The following is a 16,975-nucleotide window of genomic DNA, read 5'->3' on the forward strand; positions in this document are numbered from 1 at the left end:
TGACTTGTCTGAAATGTCAGCACTGTGCCTTAATAACTAAGCTGCACTTTTATTACTGAATTAGGAAACAAATTGATCACTAAACGGCATTTTTAGTGTAACTGCTGTATCTAGAGGATTTGTTCTAATCAAATAAACTTTACGTGATAGTGTTGTCATGTGTCATGAGTGAAAGCTGGGGCTTGCAAACTTCATCTAGCAACAGGACAAGGGGTAATGGGATGACGCTGGAACACAAAAAGTTCCATTTAGACAAGAAAAAAATATTTCATTGTTCAGGTGAGGGAGCCCTGGCACAGGCTGTCCAGGGAGAGTGTGGAGTCTCCTTCCTTGGAGGTCTTGAAGACCCCGCTGGATGTGTGACAATCTAGGTGAACCTGCTTCTGCAGGGGGGTTGGACTAGCTGATCTCTTAAGGTCCCTTCCAACCCCTACCATTCCGTGATTCTATGATTCTATGATTTTTACTTTTCTTGGAGGATAAATTCTTTATACTTGATATGAAGGGGATCCTTGTTAACCTATACACGTCTTGCAAAGGCATTTCATTTGCGTGTATAAACCAGAGAAGTTGGATGTAAAGGAGAGGTAGGAAGCTGTCACATAAACCTAGTATAGTTCCTATCTAAGGCCTAATACCTACCAAAGTCAGAATGTTATTTCTCTCTTGGTTTGTTTGTTTTTTTAATCCATGGTTTCAGCAGATGACAAAGGAATTTTGAATGTTTTTAATTACTTTGATAAATGGCCCTTAAGCTTTGAAAAGCTGCTCTGTAGGTTGTCTTGGGGTTTCTTATCTGTTATTATATGTAGGATGTTATCTTGGGCTTTCTTATCTGGAATAGTTCTGTATTAATAATGTAATTTACTAGAAAAGACTTGTGCTCAGTCCCTAATGGCATTGTTTAATTCCTGTGTTAGCTATGGGTTGAGAACTAAGATGCTGCTTGGAATGCAGTGAGTACACTCATCTGATATTTGCTGAATGAGAGCCCATCCATCTCCTCAGCTTCAGCACAAATGAAGTTTTCAGCACTACAAATACTTTTCCCTCATTGCCAAGAATGTGAGTTTTTTTACTGACCTACACTGGCTTATCTGTCACCTGTCTTCCTGAATAACAATTACAAGTACAGTTTGGTCCTTGGTTTAATCTCAAGTTGATTTATATGAAGGTTTGGAAACCCCTGCAGTTATTGATTCCTTTGCTAAGTGATCTTTTTCTCCAGAATATGAGGATAGCTGTAGTGCAATGCTGTTTGAATATATGTTCCACAAGCAAAGATGCAGAAGATATAGGAGGGGACTCTCTGCCAGTACTTGTCAGTGGTAGCCAAGTAGATGATGGTCATGCCTCTTAGTAAACAGGGTGGCAGAACAGCAAGAACAGTTGGTACTGAAACCTTGTCATCAGCACTGTATGTGTTTGAGGGTTACTTCAGCCTAGTTCAAGAGTGGTTGTGTGGAGTGAATGATGTTTAAACTGCATTTGGTGCACTCTTGGAGTATCCAGAAGGAATCTCATTTGCACACTGCAAGCTCACACTGTGATGGGAGCCAAAGCACGGTTAAGAAATGAAATTGAGGCCACTGATGTCAACATAGCCTGTGATGCCCCAGGCCTGGCCCAACTGGTGGGTCATTTCCTGCTATTTCACTAAATCCTTGATGAGAACTTGTATTCTGTTTGGTTGTATTTTATTTGTATTCTTGATTTGGTTTGAGATGAAAACACCTAACTCTATTTATGTATGAGCTAGTGTGTACTTCTCCATACAACCACTACACCCATTCCCGCTGATGCTGTCATCTCAGGGCTATATGGTGTGACATAACCCTGTCTAAGGATGTAGCATTTCTTATTTGGTTATTTCCACAGAGGTTTGTCAGTTTAGTTTCTAGTCTGTACAAAGTGGCAGGTCTATGATCTATTATCGCAGTTTTCCAAATTCTGGGCAAACCAGAGAGGAAATCAGCTTGGCTTGAAGTCTTTCACAAAAAGATCCCCATACTGAGTATCCTTAAGTCCTGGTACATCTCTCCAGTAGTAATTATTTAGGTGTTTAGATTACTTTGGCAATGCTTTTAAGCCATAAGCACTTCAGTTGTGTTACCAGCCTTCAAGACAAAGTAAGTAAAGAAGATACACAAACATTTATTGCCATTTCTCCTAAGTCTCTTGGTGTTACTGGCCCAGTAACTGGTCCCCAGAACAAAGGTTGAAGGTCATCAATAATTCCTGGATCAAAATCAGTTAACAATGTTTGACAACTTCAAGAATTGTTTCACTCAGCTGTCCCCAAGCACTTCGGTGTTAGACAGACAGTTTTGATGTATTTTCCAAAAAAGTCTTCAACCCTTGTTCTGGTAAGGCTTAGTTGTGTACAAATCAGTCTGCAGCATCATTCTGATAGCCAGGCAAAAGTTATGCTTGGTGGGAGTAAGGATTGTGTGTGACACAACCTGTTTTGGTTTTGCCATTGCAAGTTCATTCCCATCGAAAGCACTGGGAAAATTCTCATTGATTTAATAGTGAGGCCAGAAAATAGGATTTAGCGCAAGTTATGGTTTCTGGTGACTGAATGAGATCTTCGTAGATTACTTTGCAGTGTGACACAGAGATCACTCTCCAATTACTATCACAGGCAAAATACACTTAGTTTGGGGAAAAATAATTTTAAGTTATTGACAATTAATGTAGAGTTGGATGGTTGGGAACAAAGACAAAAACTTGAACACCTTCCTCTCATTCCTTCCCAGACTCAACTTCTCTCCTTCATTCCCAATTCAAAATCATAGAATCACAGAACTATTTTGGTTGGAAAAGACCTTTAAGATCAAGTCCAACCACAAACCTCACAATGCCACATTCACCAGTAAACCTTGTCCCTCAGCACCTCATCTACTCATTCTTCAAGTATCTTCAGGGATGGTGACTCCACCACTCCCCTGGGCAGCCTGTTAACTACCTCCTCAGTGAAAAACTTCTTCGTAATATCCAACTTAAACCTCCCCTCGTGCAACTTGAGGCCATTTCCTCTTCTCCTTTCAGTTGTAACTTGGGAGAAGAGATTGATCCCCAACCCCCTTTAGGTATCTGTAGAGAGTGATCATGTCTCCCCTCAGCCTCCTTTTCTCCAGGCTGTTTCCTCAGCTGCTCCTCATCAGACTTGTTCTCCAGTCCCTTCACCAGCTTTGTTGCCCATCTTTGGACATTGTCCAGCACCTCAATACCGCTCTTGCAGTGAGGGGCCTAGAACTGAACACAGTACTCTAGGTGCAGCCTCACCAGCACCAAGTACAGGGGCCGATCACTTCCCTGGTCCTGGTGGTCACAGTGTTCCTGGTATAAGCCAGGATGTCATTTGCCTTCTTGGCCATATGGGCATACTGCTGGCTCACATTGAGCAGACTGTTGACCAACACTGCAAGGTTCTTTTCCACAAGTCACCTCTCCAGCCATACATCCCCGAGCTTGTATCATTGCATGGGGTTGTTGTGGCCCAAGTGCAGGACGCAGTACTTGGTCTTGTTAAACCTCATAAAATTGGCCTCAGACCATCAATCCAGCCTGGCCAGGTCCCTCTGAAGAGCTGTCCTACCCTCAAGCAGGTCTAAGCACCCACCCAGCTTGATGTCATCAGCAAAGTCATTGAGGGTACAATCAATCCCCTCATCCAAGTTACTGATAAAGATGTTAAACAGAAGAGGCCTCAGCACTGAGTGCTGGGGAACACCACTGGTGACTGGCCGCCAACTGGATTTAACTCCATTCACCACTGCTTCAGCTAGTTCTTTACTCAACACAGAGTGCTTATATCCAAGACTCCTCTACCTCCTCCCTTCCTTTTCCGCCTGCTATTCACAAGGCTATTTATCAGTGCTCTTTTTCCCTCGCACCCTGCTGGGCAGCTTTGTCCTTTGTTAAATCCATCTCCCTGAGGTGCCCCTTCCCCAGGCTGCAGGGCTCAGTGGTGCCCTGTGGTGGGTGGGCTGGAGCCGGCTGGGACCGACTGTGTCCAGCTCAGGGCAGTCCCAGTCTCTCCTCGCACAGGCCCTGCAGCCCCCACTAACAGCGCCTGGGTACCCCCACCTACACTTCAGGTGTTTGATGCAGTGCAGACCCGATGTCCTTTGTCTGGTTCTCAAATTAGTGATGGGCACTACTGGGACCTGCTGGTGGCCTTGGAGATGGTGCTTATGTGCGTTGGCCACTGCTTGAGGTTCACTGGGGGACATTTGCATTTTGGAGGAGGTATGTAGGAGCTGGACACTTGATCCCTGCCTGGGCACTGCAGGTTCACATGAGTCCTCAGTGGCCTCACAGGAGGCTGCAATCAGCCTCCCAGTTTTGGAGTTGGTGAAACTAAATTTAGTTTACCTAAATCCCCACAGGTGTGACAAGCAGGAACTCATAGGAAGAGCAGCTGAAGGACATGGTAGGTAATCAGCCGTATACCGGTTCCCAACACGGCACTTGCAGCCAAAAAAGCTACAGTGAACTTGGTGTATGGTGGAAATTTCCAAATAGCATGATTGCACAACCTCATATCCAACTCTAACATTGACCCAGGAACTTCCTAGCTGCAGGTATCACTTTGTTATCTTAGTGCAGAAATAGGGACGATGTCTTGCTTATGCTGCAATTTGTTTGTGTTGCTTGCCCTATAACTGCCAATTAGAGGGAAATCACTTCTCTAAGGAGGGATTGCACAGAGACAGCTTTGAAATGAACAATATAACTCTCACACTTTGCAGAGTATCTCATTGTTTAAGTGGTCACAAAGGATGTCCACACAACAAAACAAAGGTGTAATAAGAATATATGTATCTTAAACCTTAAATAAACAAGCACACCGTTTGTTTTTTCAGTACCATGGTACTTTCTTGCTAATAGTAACAGGAGCTAATATGAAGCAGTGCAGGGTTGAGGCTGGAGAAAGTGTATCTTCAGGGTGTAGGGGTCATTTTTGCTTTACAAAAAGGACAAAGACTTCACTAGTTGCGTAGCATCCTGGTTCTCCTTGAAGCAAGAGAGTTGCCTCTTCAATCCAGACTATTTGGACCCCAAAGATTGAGCTAACTTTTCTGCTCATTTTTGTGTAGAAAATTGGGAATCTCCATATTCCACAGTGAAACATAACCTCATCAACACTTTTCTAATGTGAGTGTATTTGCTATATTCCACTTAGTTATTATCTTCTATGTAAAGGCCATACAGGGTTTCAGCCTGGTTCTCAAGCACACCAAAGCCTTCTTCCAATGTTCCTGCTCTGGCAAGGGCAGTTTGCTTCTATAGATGTATATACATCCATTCAGTTTAACCTCCCACTGTGCAGGCTGATGAAAACAGGCTTATGTGTAAGTGGATGTGTGTTGCCTTTGTGAAGTGAGCACTGAGATCTACAGCGCTTTTAACTACTCAAGCGAGGTGAGCCAGATTCCTATTCCAATATCAAACTTGCATTGAAAACTTCTCCTTGAGAACAAGGGAACAAAGGCAAGTGGAAATTCATATCTGACCCAGTGCACATATGCACAGAACCATCTATCTTGTCCTCAAGTGTTAAAATATCTTATACCGTACCCACAGTTTCTTCCGATCACTTTTTAATTTGTTGTTTTTATAGAGATGTAGCAACTGTTGTATCTGTGCAGTGTATAAAACTGTCCAGGAACACAGAAATAAACTTGAAATGTAGGTTTGGGTCATGAATATCATCAACTGCCTACTGGAGCAAAACTAAGAAAAGTCATTAGGTTTTTCTAATTCTTGTAAACCTCTTTCTTCTTGAATCAAGCTAGCTGCAGTCATTCATGCCTGTCAAACTCAGAAGTCCAGCAGCAGATTGAAACTACCCTGATGGCAGAAGAGAAAGTGCACTCCATTCTCTCAGAGTTTCCTTTTCTGCAGGCAATTAAATCAAATAACACATCCATATTCACTTAAAATCTTGAGGAAGACAATTTGTGGAAATTGTCCACAAAAATCTCTTTTAGATTTGTACAATCTTGCACACGCCACACGAAATCACCATCAGAGAGCAAGCCAAGTTACATTTCCTGGATTGTTGCATGTTATCTGCAAGTGAGGTAAATGCAGAGTTAGAAAGTTACTGATAAACGCCATTAAAATCAGCACATGCTGCCAAACAAGGAACAAAGAGGATCTTAACTGTGGGATAGTTCCAGGTTGTATAACTAATGTGTCACTAATCTTGTTTCACTAAATCTTTTTATGCTGGCACTGGAGCAGGGCAAGTGTGTGAGTCCTCCACCCCTGAGGAGGAAGGAGCGGCACAGACCATCTGTGAGGGACTGACCACAACCCCCATTCCCTGCCCCTCTGTGCTGCTGAGAGGGAGCAGGTAGAGGTATCAGGAGCAGGGACCTGAGCCTGGGAGGGGTAGGGGAAAGGTGCTTTTAAGATCTTATTATATTTATCATCATCTTACTTTGTTTAGTTTTTGATAGGTGGCAGATGAAATTGTTATTTTCTTCCCCAAGTCAAGCATTTTGCTCATGCCAATAATCAGTGAGTGATCCCTGCCTGTCCTTGTCTCGACTCATGGGATCCTGTGTTACCTTTCCTCTTCCCTATCTCACCATGGTGGGGAGGAGTGAGTGAGAGCCTGCGTGGTGCTTTGTTCCCAGCTGGGCTTAAACCACAAGACCACCAGTGATCAAATGTGGGAAACATACACAAGTCTCTGTCAAATATGAAGTGGTTATAATACATAAGTTACTTAAGATAAATACCTTACAGTGAAATTTGTACTACTAAGGCTGTTTTTCCGCTGGCTTTGAAGCCTTAATCTTGCTTAAGATTAAGATATAAATCAGCCTGTTGACCACATTGAGACACTTAAATCAATAAAGGCTAAATGATCCAACTAATATTTTATAAACTGGCTCTCCATTTAAGCTTTCCTCACCAGCAGCACAACGGGTGTAAACCAGGAAGAGGATTACTGCTTTCAGACTTTTCTGTGCCAATGGGCTGGATAGTGACAAATGGCTTACAGAGACATGGGTGAGGGTAAATACAGGCTTGGTTAACTTTCTCCTCGGGCAGCCAATAAAACTTCCAGGACAGAAAGAGAGCAGTCCCTGAAGGCTTGCAGCAAGTCTAGGCTTGAGTGATGCGTGACTTGTTCTAAGTATTCATGTGGACTAATTTTTTACCACAGTGGTGATGTGCTTCAGTTTAGGAGCTAAATAAGCAGCATGGGAAGAATCCTCCTAACTCCCCTCATTGAGTTGTCATATGGCAGTTAGATACACACCTTGTCCCCACCTCTGAGAGGACATTGCTTAGTGGTTTGTGGGGATTGCAGGCAGGTACGTTTTGAGAAGACTTTGGACTTGTCTAACTTACAGCACAATGAAGTGTGTCCACAGAGCACAGTGGGAACTTGACATGCCAGGGCATGGTATGTGCACTATTTAAAATCTGCCTATGCCCAACCCAAGATCACTTCAATGGTACCTGAGCTCCATGCCAGCTGCTCCATGGTTGTGGCTTAAATTAGTTATAAAAGAAACTTATTTTCTTTTCTACTCTGGAGGTTTACAGAGTATTCAATATTATATATTCAGGTTATAGATAACAGTAACCTCGTTGATACAATACCTTTAATGTCAAAGGAGCTTTATAATTACATTATGAAAGGTTGTGCTGGAAGCAAAATAAAAAAGAGAATGAGAGGGAAAGCCTTTCTGGCAAACAGGAATGTGTGGAAGTGGAACAACAGCCAAAGTTGGATGTGGCCATGATTGGCAAATCCAAAAAGCATCAGAATGCTTTGCTTGACTGCTCGCCCCTGAGCCTCAAATCAGAGGCCACTTCCTCCCCTTCCTCTGCCATCAAGCCTATTGCTGCCACCAGCAGCATTTGAGACTGAAGAAAGGCCACAGAGACAATAGTTACTCAAATGCTCTTCTGTCATCACTGTTCCTGAGCCAACTCTTGCGCTCAGGTACATTTTGATATCAGGTACATAATATCAAAGACCTCAAAAGCAGGAATAGATTAATCTTGATTTAATGCTGCCATCATGGACAGGTACAAACACATGCTCCTTTCTCACTCAGCTATTCCTTCTCCATGTGCTGCTGTCCTGCTGTGGCCACATCTACATCTGTAGTTTAGGAGTACAGAGACCATTGGCTGGCACTGCTGCCAGCTGGTGTTACAGCATGCATCTACACCACACTCTTAGCTTCCAAAACAGGGTGTTGTACCCATGCTGCCTGCTGGGATCACTTCTGGGCCTATTCTGGACTTCTGACCCATACTTGGGAGTTTTCTGTGGGGTCATAACCAGGTTTGACATAGAAGCAGCACAGAAGCATGCTGTGCTTTATTCACTGAATGATGAACCTGAGAGAGAGATAAAATTAGGCCAAGAGTGAAGGAGCACCATACAGTTCTTTTTTGCTGACATCATCAGCCTTTGAAGCACAGAAATTACAAATTTACAAGAAGCCTCTAGTGGAAATGCATCCTTTGGAGAGACTGACAGCAATTGCCAGGCAGAGAAACCATAACAAAAGAAGAAAGCAGCAGCTTTGGGGGCATTTTCTCAAAAGAGTTATCTAGAGATTTTTGTCCTGAGATTCCACATCCCGAGGTGCTGTGTCAGTGCAACCACGGCTTTAGACTGATAAATACAATTTTGGTAACAGTGTGAATCTGGGAACAGATCTTCAGATGAGCTGTACTGGCATCTGCTACAGAGGCGTAAAGTGCTGCCCAATATCATGAGTGGGTCTACGCTAGAGATGAGAACCTGATCTTTGGCACCTAAATCCTGTTTCCCATCGGCTATGCCATCCTTGTGTCTGTACACATACACTTTCAGTTCTGGTGTTTTCACCTGAAATGTAGATAGCAAAGCTGAAGCGGTTACTTTTCATGGAAACAGGGTAGGAAAATCATCATTTATTTCTTTTCTAATTGAGTATTTCCAAATTCCAGTTTCCAAAAAGTAATACTATTGCCTTAAGACACAGGGTGAGCTGTGACATGAACACCTCATTGACCTTTTTGTATCACTACTTTTTTATCACTACCTAAGTTTGATATTGGTAATCTCTATTTCAAAGTAATTAAGCATTGTTATCCCATACTTTAAGTATCTTTTCTGTTCCATGTAGTACTGAAAATAAAAACCAGTGTTACTGTTAAATACTGGAATAAGCCTAGAAACTTCAGTGGTTAAATGGTTACCACTACCCTAAATATGGCCCTGAAAAATCTATCATTTTCTCAGTGTTTTAAAATGTTTTGCCCTTGTATTTGGGTAAAATGCCAGCAGTTTGAATAGAAGGCTACTTTAGAAAGTATGACGCTACCCACAAGGTATAGTCAAATTAACAAACTAAAAGGCAGTTCCTGCTGTGGATGGCGATTTTCAGAGGCATACGTCTTTAAATGGGTAGGGCCAGCTTGATAGTAATGGGAGATTTTCTCTCCAATTGGGCATAGCTGGAAACTCCCACTGAGCTCCAAAGTTTAAACACCCAGAGGTTACCTGCCTCTGCTGGGTGGAGGCTGAGTTAAGGTTAGGAGGTAAGTACTAATTTACTAATTGATTTTCTGTAAAGAGTTTGAGCAACAGTTTATAGTCCTTCCAGATTTATTAGGGCATCTGCTGGGGTAGTGTACATTCTCTGCTCTCCTTAGTTCATGTGCCAGGAGATTAAGCATGGCTCAATAGTTACCCACTAGCTGTAAGCTGCAGGAGAGAGAAAGCAAGAGAAAAGTCGGAGTTTTAGACCAGGAAATGAATCCTGCTGTGCAGCTCAGAGCTGAGCAAGGAGCTGGGAAACTGCTGATGGGAAGGAAAAGGTGGGTGGGAGAACAGAGTGCAAGTCTCTGGGACTGTGGCAGTTTCTTCTGGGTTTGAGAAGGAAAACTGTCCCATTTGGTAGGCTGGACTCTGCTCCCAGCTTCAGGGCTAAAGGGCACTACACGCTGAATATACATAATGCTGTCTCTGAAAACCCCCCCTTTTAAACAGTTCTGACATCACTGAGAAGCATCCTCAGAGAAATTTGAGACAGCCAAGTCATTAAGGCTGACTAGGAAACAGCATGGAATTATGGATTAAAACCAGCCATATACAGACAAATTTTGTGTTGAAGTATTTGCTGAATATTAATTAAGGCATTAATTAATTAAGGTAGTGCATGCAAGATGCGGTTACTTACTTGGCCGCAGCATAAATCTGTGGTGTGAAGCAATTATTCAGCACATCTAGGCTAGTGTAGCAGTCCCAAAATGCCCTGAGTGGTGATGCAGTCTCACTATGGGAATCAGGCGTTGCTTAGGTAAAATAGAAAGGCTTTTGCACATCTGCTCTCCATATTCCCTGGCAGTCTTTGGTTGCTTGTATCTTCTGCAAGAATCAAACATTTCCTTCTCAGGAGCGAGCAATGCCAGGGCAGACCCCTGGATTACTTGTAAGCCAGGTGGTTTACACAGCTGTCATGCTGTGGCTTTAGCAGCAATATTTGTCAGACTATTTTTTATCTCCTCTTTTGCCTTCCCACTGGTATGAGCTGGCTGGTGGATGATAGCAAGATTCTTTGGCATTTGTGTATCTTTTAACAGTTCAGTAATTTGTGAAGTGTTTGATATTTTACTTCCACCGGAAGTTATAAACCCACACAGCTTCCATAAACTGCCCAGTAGCATGGCATACTCCAAATGCAGATTGAGAACTGGCAGGAAAATGTGCAGTCTTTTCTTTGGTAGCTGATAGGCCTTTCTTAACGCAATAATTTGGCTGCTTGTGCACCCAGCTTTGGTCTGGGTGGTGGAGCCTCTGCTGCTTCATTCACGGTGGTTATTGAATAACCATAATTCAGTTGCTTGCTCAGATAATATGAGAACCCATCAACAAAGAGTTCCAGACTGGGATTTGGAAATGGCACATCATGTTAAATCTTTGAGTCTTTTTGGTTTCACAAGTGGTTACTATGCAGTCATGATGTGGATTTCCTTCCCCAGTCCTTTTGAAGCAGGTGCAGCTTGCTTCAAAAGCTTGAACGTCTTTACCTTGTCAGTTATTCAGTGAATGGGTTCTCCGGCATCTTTGGAGCCTGGATCTGGACCTGAGTCTTGTCCCAGGGGCTCAATCTGGTTACCCATTCCTATATGTCTACTGACACACAGGATTCCCTAAAGATACAACAGATATAACCTTTGACTTACTGGAGACAAAGTAACTTTCTCTACCTTAAATCAGTATATGCCTAGTCATCCATACCCTCAGGGCTTTATTGCAAGCAATGAATGACTCAATCTGGTTACCCATTCCTACGTGTCTATTGACACACACGATTCTCTAAAGATACAACAGATATAACCTTTGACTTACTGGAGACAGAGTAACTTCCTCTACCTTAAATCAGTATATGCCTAGTCATCCATACCCTCAGGGCCTTATTGCAAGCAATGATTGACATCAGGGGTTTTGCTATTTCTTCTAAAGCAGCTATCCAGGGCTGGCAGGATCCTACAGCTCCTGAAAAGGCTTGTGTTTGATTTTAGTAACTGGTCAGGGAAGATTTGGAATGGTTTTCATACAGCTTTCAGATAAACATCACTTCTTTTGTTGGAGAATGTAACCCAGACATTCTACATTTCTATAACAATTGTAACTTCTGTGGAGAGGCCCAAAGCCCCTTTTCAGCTAAGGCAAACAGTAAGGAATGGGTGTCAGCTATACAAGATTTTTTGGCTACTATTACTTTGTCAACACATTGTATCAAAAACTGTTCTAATTTTTGTAAACACAACATCCTGCAAATCTTCTCCACTGTTTCTGTAAAATTTTAGTGAGGCTGAAGCCCAGAGGGAGTTGTGCCTTTCCCCAAATAAATGCAATAAGACACTGAGAGTCTGGATGACCAGGTCTACTGATTTAAGGTAGAGAAAGTTGCTCTGTCTCCAGTAAGTCGAGAGTTATATCTGTTGTATCTTTGGGGAACCTTGTGTGTCAGTAGATACACGGGAATGAGCAACCAATCTGAGCCCTTGGGGCAAGACTCAGGTCTAAATCCAGGCTCCAAAATATGGCTGCCTGTAAGTGTCAGCTCCTTGCAGAGTCAATGGAGATACATACAAATATATCTAAAAATTGCATTTACCAAAAATCAGGGTTCTTCTTCATGTCAGAAGGTTAGGACAATTAAAATCCACTTACAGCTGGCAGGGTTATTCTTAATTTAAAAAAAGAAAATGAAGCTGGCAGGTTTTTGTTCTCTGTTTGTCATTGGTTTTTTTCCTCACATAATTTAATATATAGGATTTCTTGTTCATGTAAAATGACAAAATGATACCTAAGGCTTTTCACTCCCCCTGCTTTTGTTCTGCAAACAATAGATTAATTTTTCCAAGAGCATGAAGTTTCATACTCTTGATATTGCAGTCTTTGGTTTTTTTAGTTAAAGGAATCATCTTATTAGCTACAAGTTAGGGGCAATATGTGTTGAAATGATATGGATGCAATGTATCTGAGAAGTATGATAATGAAAGAGGCATTAGTTAGCTGTTGTGAACTACATAGACAAGCTGCACTGCTGTAGAGTGAAACAACAGGCAGAAAATGGTAAAACTACTATCTTAGATGAAAAACATTGTAATTAGCAACAGTATCTGCACTTTAGAACTTGAGGTAGACAGTTTTTTCCTCTGTGTATATTTGCCTAAATGACCCAAAATACCTGTGTTAATTACAGTAACGTGACTTGGTTTGTAACAAAATTGCTAAAGGGAGAACTCTCAATCTAGTTGTTCTTTAAAATCAAGTTTTGGCAAAATATGTTCTGAATGTGCTTTATTTTCAGTACACTTACAAAGCACCATGGCTTGAAGAAAACACATTGCTCGAGTGTACTGAACCAGATTAAAATAGGAAGTGTCATGTGGATGCAAAGTGTGACAGACATAATGCTGTAGCCTTGGTTTTTAGCTCTGAGAAAACTGGAGCTGTCTGTAAATCATTTTTTGTTTGGTTGGGTTGGTTTTTTTTTTTTTTGTTAAATCAGGCACTCCACTGTGGTTTGAGCCATTAGGGCACAATTAGGACACCCCTTTTTAAGGTTTTTTCTCCCAATCATTAGTGTATGATACTAACATCTTTGTGAAGGGGGAGATGCTAGTCCCATTGTTTGTGGGTTTTTTTAGTAATTAGGGAAATGAAGCACAGAGAAATTAAGTCCTGGATTTTCAAACTCTTACACTGAAGTGTCAGCACATATAGTTCATCTGGTTGTCCCCACGTATGAAACAGCTCAATACAGACACACTATCTCTGCCACACACTGCTGCTCATGGTGCAGAGAGAGGTGCTGTCTTGGTGAGCTTCGGCCAGCCTCACATCTGCCAGTCCCGTGGGCACACAGTTTTCTCGCTGACTTTTAGGGGCATCTAAAGCCAATGCAGCTGGGTTCCAGCTCTGGCTAAGAGGGACACCTCACGGCTGCTATAAGCAGCAAGGAAACAGGCAGTAGCCATTCAGTAGGAATGAAGGAAGCTCAGCCTGTTTCATGGAACAAAGCAAAGAATAACAATTCATTTACCCCTACATGAGGAAAGAAGTGACTGGCAGTTGAAGCTGCAAAATGCACTCTGGTGTCTGGCAAACAAAGCCAGAGACATTTCAGCCCACTGGTAAAACACATCTTCCTTTTAATCTTTTCAATAAGGATAATGGCAATGAGGGTAAGTAACTTCCTTGAGGATGTCATAGGGCTTTCAGTGGCTTTGTATAACCATCTTAAAATACAGCAAGGTTTCCCCTGTAGCTTGGGACTCGTACTGCTCGTTCAAACATGTCTGTATGTGCTGATAGTAATAACAAACCTCCATAGTAGCATTAGGAAAGGCTTTACAGGTCTGCACATGCTGCCTTTCCTAGCACAAGCTGTGTGGTGTCACTGGTCCATCTCTCACTTTACGTTTTAAACCAATCAAAGCTTAAACTTCAACATGCATAGTGAGAATAACAGGCTTTCTCCCCCCTTAAAATAAGGGTACTTAAACCAGTTTTAGGAGACACTGATTTTTGCTTAATATTTTTCAGGGAACCAAGAGCCCAGAATCATGTCGGGGAAGCCCAGGCTTACCTACCTTAATGGGAGGGGGCGAATGGAGGCCATCCGATGGCTGTTGGCAGCAGCTGGTGTGGAGGTTGGTACCTGGTACAGTGTTTCAGCCTGGGGTTTTCAGCTGGCCTCAGTAAAGCACAATTTAACATGCACATGGAGACTAAATGGCTGCAAGAGGCAGGCTAAATTCATTTGGCCAGTGGCACTGAATACTTAGAACTATTATTAAAGCTAGCATCAGTCCCCTGAAGTAATTAATCATAGTGGGTCAAAATGGGAATTTATTTAAAGGCCCTTAATCTGAGTTTTCCAGCTGTACAAAACCACCTTAACTCACTCTTATTTAGTTTGCAGGTAGAGTGTGTAGAAACAAAAGAACGTTGTTGACTTACCTGCCCTTGGGTGGGGTTAGAAATAGTTGATTTACCTTGTGCTGCCCTTGGCACTGGCTACAACATATCTTCCTCCTGTAGATGTCTGTACTCTGTTTCTACAGGCACTTGAGTTATTTCTGAATCAGTGCCCTGAGACAGAAGTGTCTAGGCCCTTCTGCTTCTCTCCATCTGTGAGGGTGCATGGAGGCTCCTCAGGACATCTGTGGCCCCAGTCCATTATCTTTTGCTTAGTTCAGTCATTCTGTGCCTGGTTTTGTGCAGTCATTTTCAGAACAAAACCGATCAAATACAGCAATGTGACACTACTCTCTTTCCTTTCCCAGTTTGAAGAAGTTTTTTTTGACACAGAAGAGCAATATGAGAAGTTAGTCAAAGGTAAGAATCCTGACACCTGAGGCTTAGTCCCTCAAAAAATTGCTCCAGTTTATGTGGTTTAAAGTTGAATTATTTAAACCAGTGCAAGTTCTAGGTGCACACCTAAAATACTGAAATACTAGTTATAAGTAACCTGTGTTTTCTAGTGCTAAACAACTCCTATAAGCTAAAAGCCATAGCTTCTATGACTGTGTTTATTGTAGTACATTAAACTGGGATAGCAAAAAATTCCTATTCAATGCTACTTAATTACCTGTGCTGTTGAACTGTTAGCATGGTTTCTGGCACATTTTTGGTCCAAGGCAAACAGCACCCACTGAAACAATTCCCAGGCATCATCTGACAGTTGTTCCAGGGCAAGGGCCACTTCCAAGATATCATTTAGATGTCACCACTGCACTCTGTAGGCAAAGTGAGCTGAATAGAATGTATGAAACCCATCTGTATCAGCAGGCCTGAGCTGTTGTTGAGCTGACTAGTATAGATGTGCATGTGTGTGACTCTGAACCTCAATGAGAGAAACATCTAAATGCCAGCATGGCATCAAAATCTCCAGGAAAGCCAGTTTTCATTTGTGATTGGTTTTTAAGATGTGCTCCACATACCTTCTGACAGCATAATTCATATGTCAAGTTGTTCTTCTCTGCAAAATGAGGAGAAGCAGTCTGCCAGTGGTCATAAGGGAGAAATCCCTCTTTTCTGTAGATAAGCAGCAAACTATGCATTTAGTTTACTCACATTCACTGCATTGCTTTTTGTCAAGGGCCAGAAAATCGGGGTTTAGTTTTCACTTCACATCTCTCTGCTTAAAAATATCCTTGCAGAGCTCTCTGTTTTCCCATTCTACTGTGTTTCTGCTACTGAGTTTCTGTGTTTCTTCTGTTTCTCCCTTAAGCTGCAAAGGTGTGTTCTGGAAAGACATGAAGACAGGGGCAGGATCTTTCTGTGAATATTTATTTACAAGCAACAAACATACGGTATTTGTTGTTGTGGAGAGAACTACACTTCGAATTTAAACTGTAAATTGACAAAATAGAATGAGTGAAGAATGTTCATTAATTCCAGTCTAGCAAAGTGCTTTTTTCCTCCACAGCGCCATGCAAATAAACAGATGTGCCCATTAAAACAAATCCTTATGCCTGAAAGAAGCATGCACTGAACAGATTAAAACTGAGCAATTAAACCAAATTAATGACTTTGAGCAATGCAAAGTGGCAGCTGCCTAGTTGGATTTGGAGTTTTGCCCTGATTTTAACAAGGAAGGATTTTTCTCCGGATGCCCTTAATGTGCAAATGGAGGAAGGAGTATCTCCAAAGACAGTGAATTAGTCCAGCAGAAAACTGGTCTAGAAAAGACTGACTTTGCTATGCTGAATCTCTGTGTCAGCTCCCAGAGTTGTCCAACTGAAGTCTTAGACAAATGCTCCTACCAGCACCAGGAGAAAATGTGACTGCAAAGATGTATCATTCTTCTAACAAAAATGTTCCCACTGAAGTGGAGCAGAGAGATGTGCTCTAAACAAATACAAATGTGGATCTATCCCCTCAAGGGAAAAAGAAATCAAAAGATACAAAGATTTATCTTAATTGTTATGTAATGACACAGAGGATAGGCCTGTAATGACAATTTACAGGGACTCTCAAACTCTTTGTTTGTGGAGTGACTGTGTAAAACTTGTTTAAACATCATAGTCTCTGCCTTTCACTCTGTAGCTTCACGTTTAAAGAAGCCTGACCTCTTCCTTTATCCTAGCAGCTCAGTCTTGCTGCAGCACTACCTGTCCTGTTCTTCCTGCTCACATGTATGTGACCCTGGCAGGGAACAGACCTGCATTCAACATAATTGATTTGTTTGTTTAAGTTCAGATTTAACACAGTTCTTTACTCTCCTCCCATCCCTGGGTTGGAAGTGCTGGTACAGGCTTTTCCTGCCAGCGTGAGGGAGGGTTCAGAAGTGCAGAGGAGCAGGCAGTGCCAGCTCCCATCAGCCAGGGAAATTCTGGCAATTCTGTGAAGCAAGAGGCCCTGCTGCACTCTGATGACCTGGCTACAAAAGTATAATGCAGCCAAGTCAATATTTGAGCT

At 42.3% G+C, this 16,975-nt stretch overlaps 1 protein-coding gene across 3 annotated transcripts in view; it reads left to right on the plus strand.

Moving 5' to 3' along the window:
• The first annotated feature begins 237 nt into the window (after positions 1-237).
• LOC104552909 (glutathione S-transferase) overlaps positions 238-16,975 on the plus strand; it is a 37,544-nt gene continuing 20,806 nt past the window's right edge. The window contains exons 1-3 of one of the 3 annotated variants that reach the window (XM_010195347.2): positions 238-1,065; positions 14,096-14,202; positions 14,839-14,890. In XM_010195347.2, the coding sequence (XP_010193649.2) occupies positions 1,020-1,065; positions 14,096-14,202; positions 14,839-14,890 (205 nt within the window). In that variant the 5' untranslated portion in view covers positions 238-1,019. Of the gene's footprint in view, positions 1,066-9,377; positions 9,574-14,095; positions 14,203-14,838; positions 14,891-16,975 lie in introns of those variants that run through there. The other 2 variants (XM_061989680.1, XM_061989681.1) reach the window with 2 other exon arrangements.

Source organism: Colius striatus, chromosome 2 (genome assembly GCF_028858725.1).
Source record: "Colius striatus isolate bColStr4 chromosome 2, bColStr4.1.hap1, whole genome shotgun sequence".
NCBI classification, from domain to species: domain Eukaryota; kingdom Metazoa; phylum Chordata; class Aves; order Coliiformes; family Coliidae; genus Colius; species Colius striatus.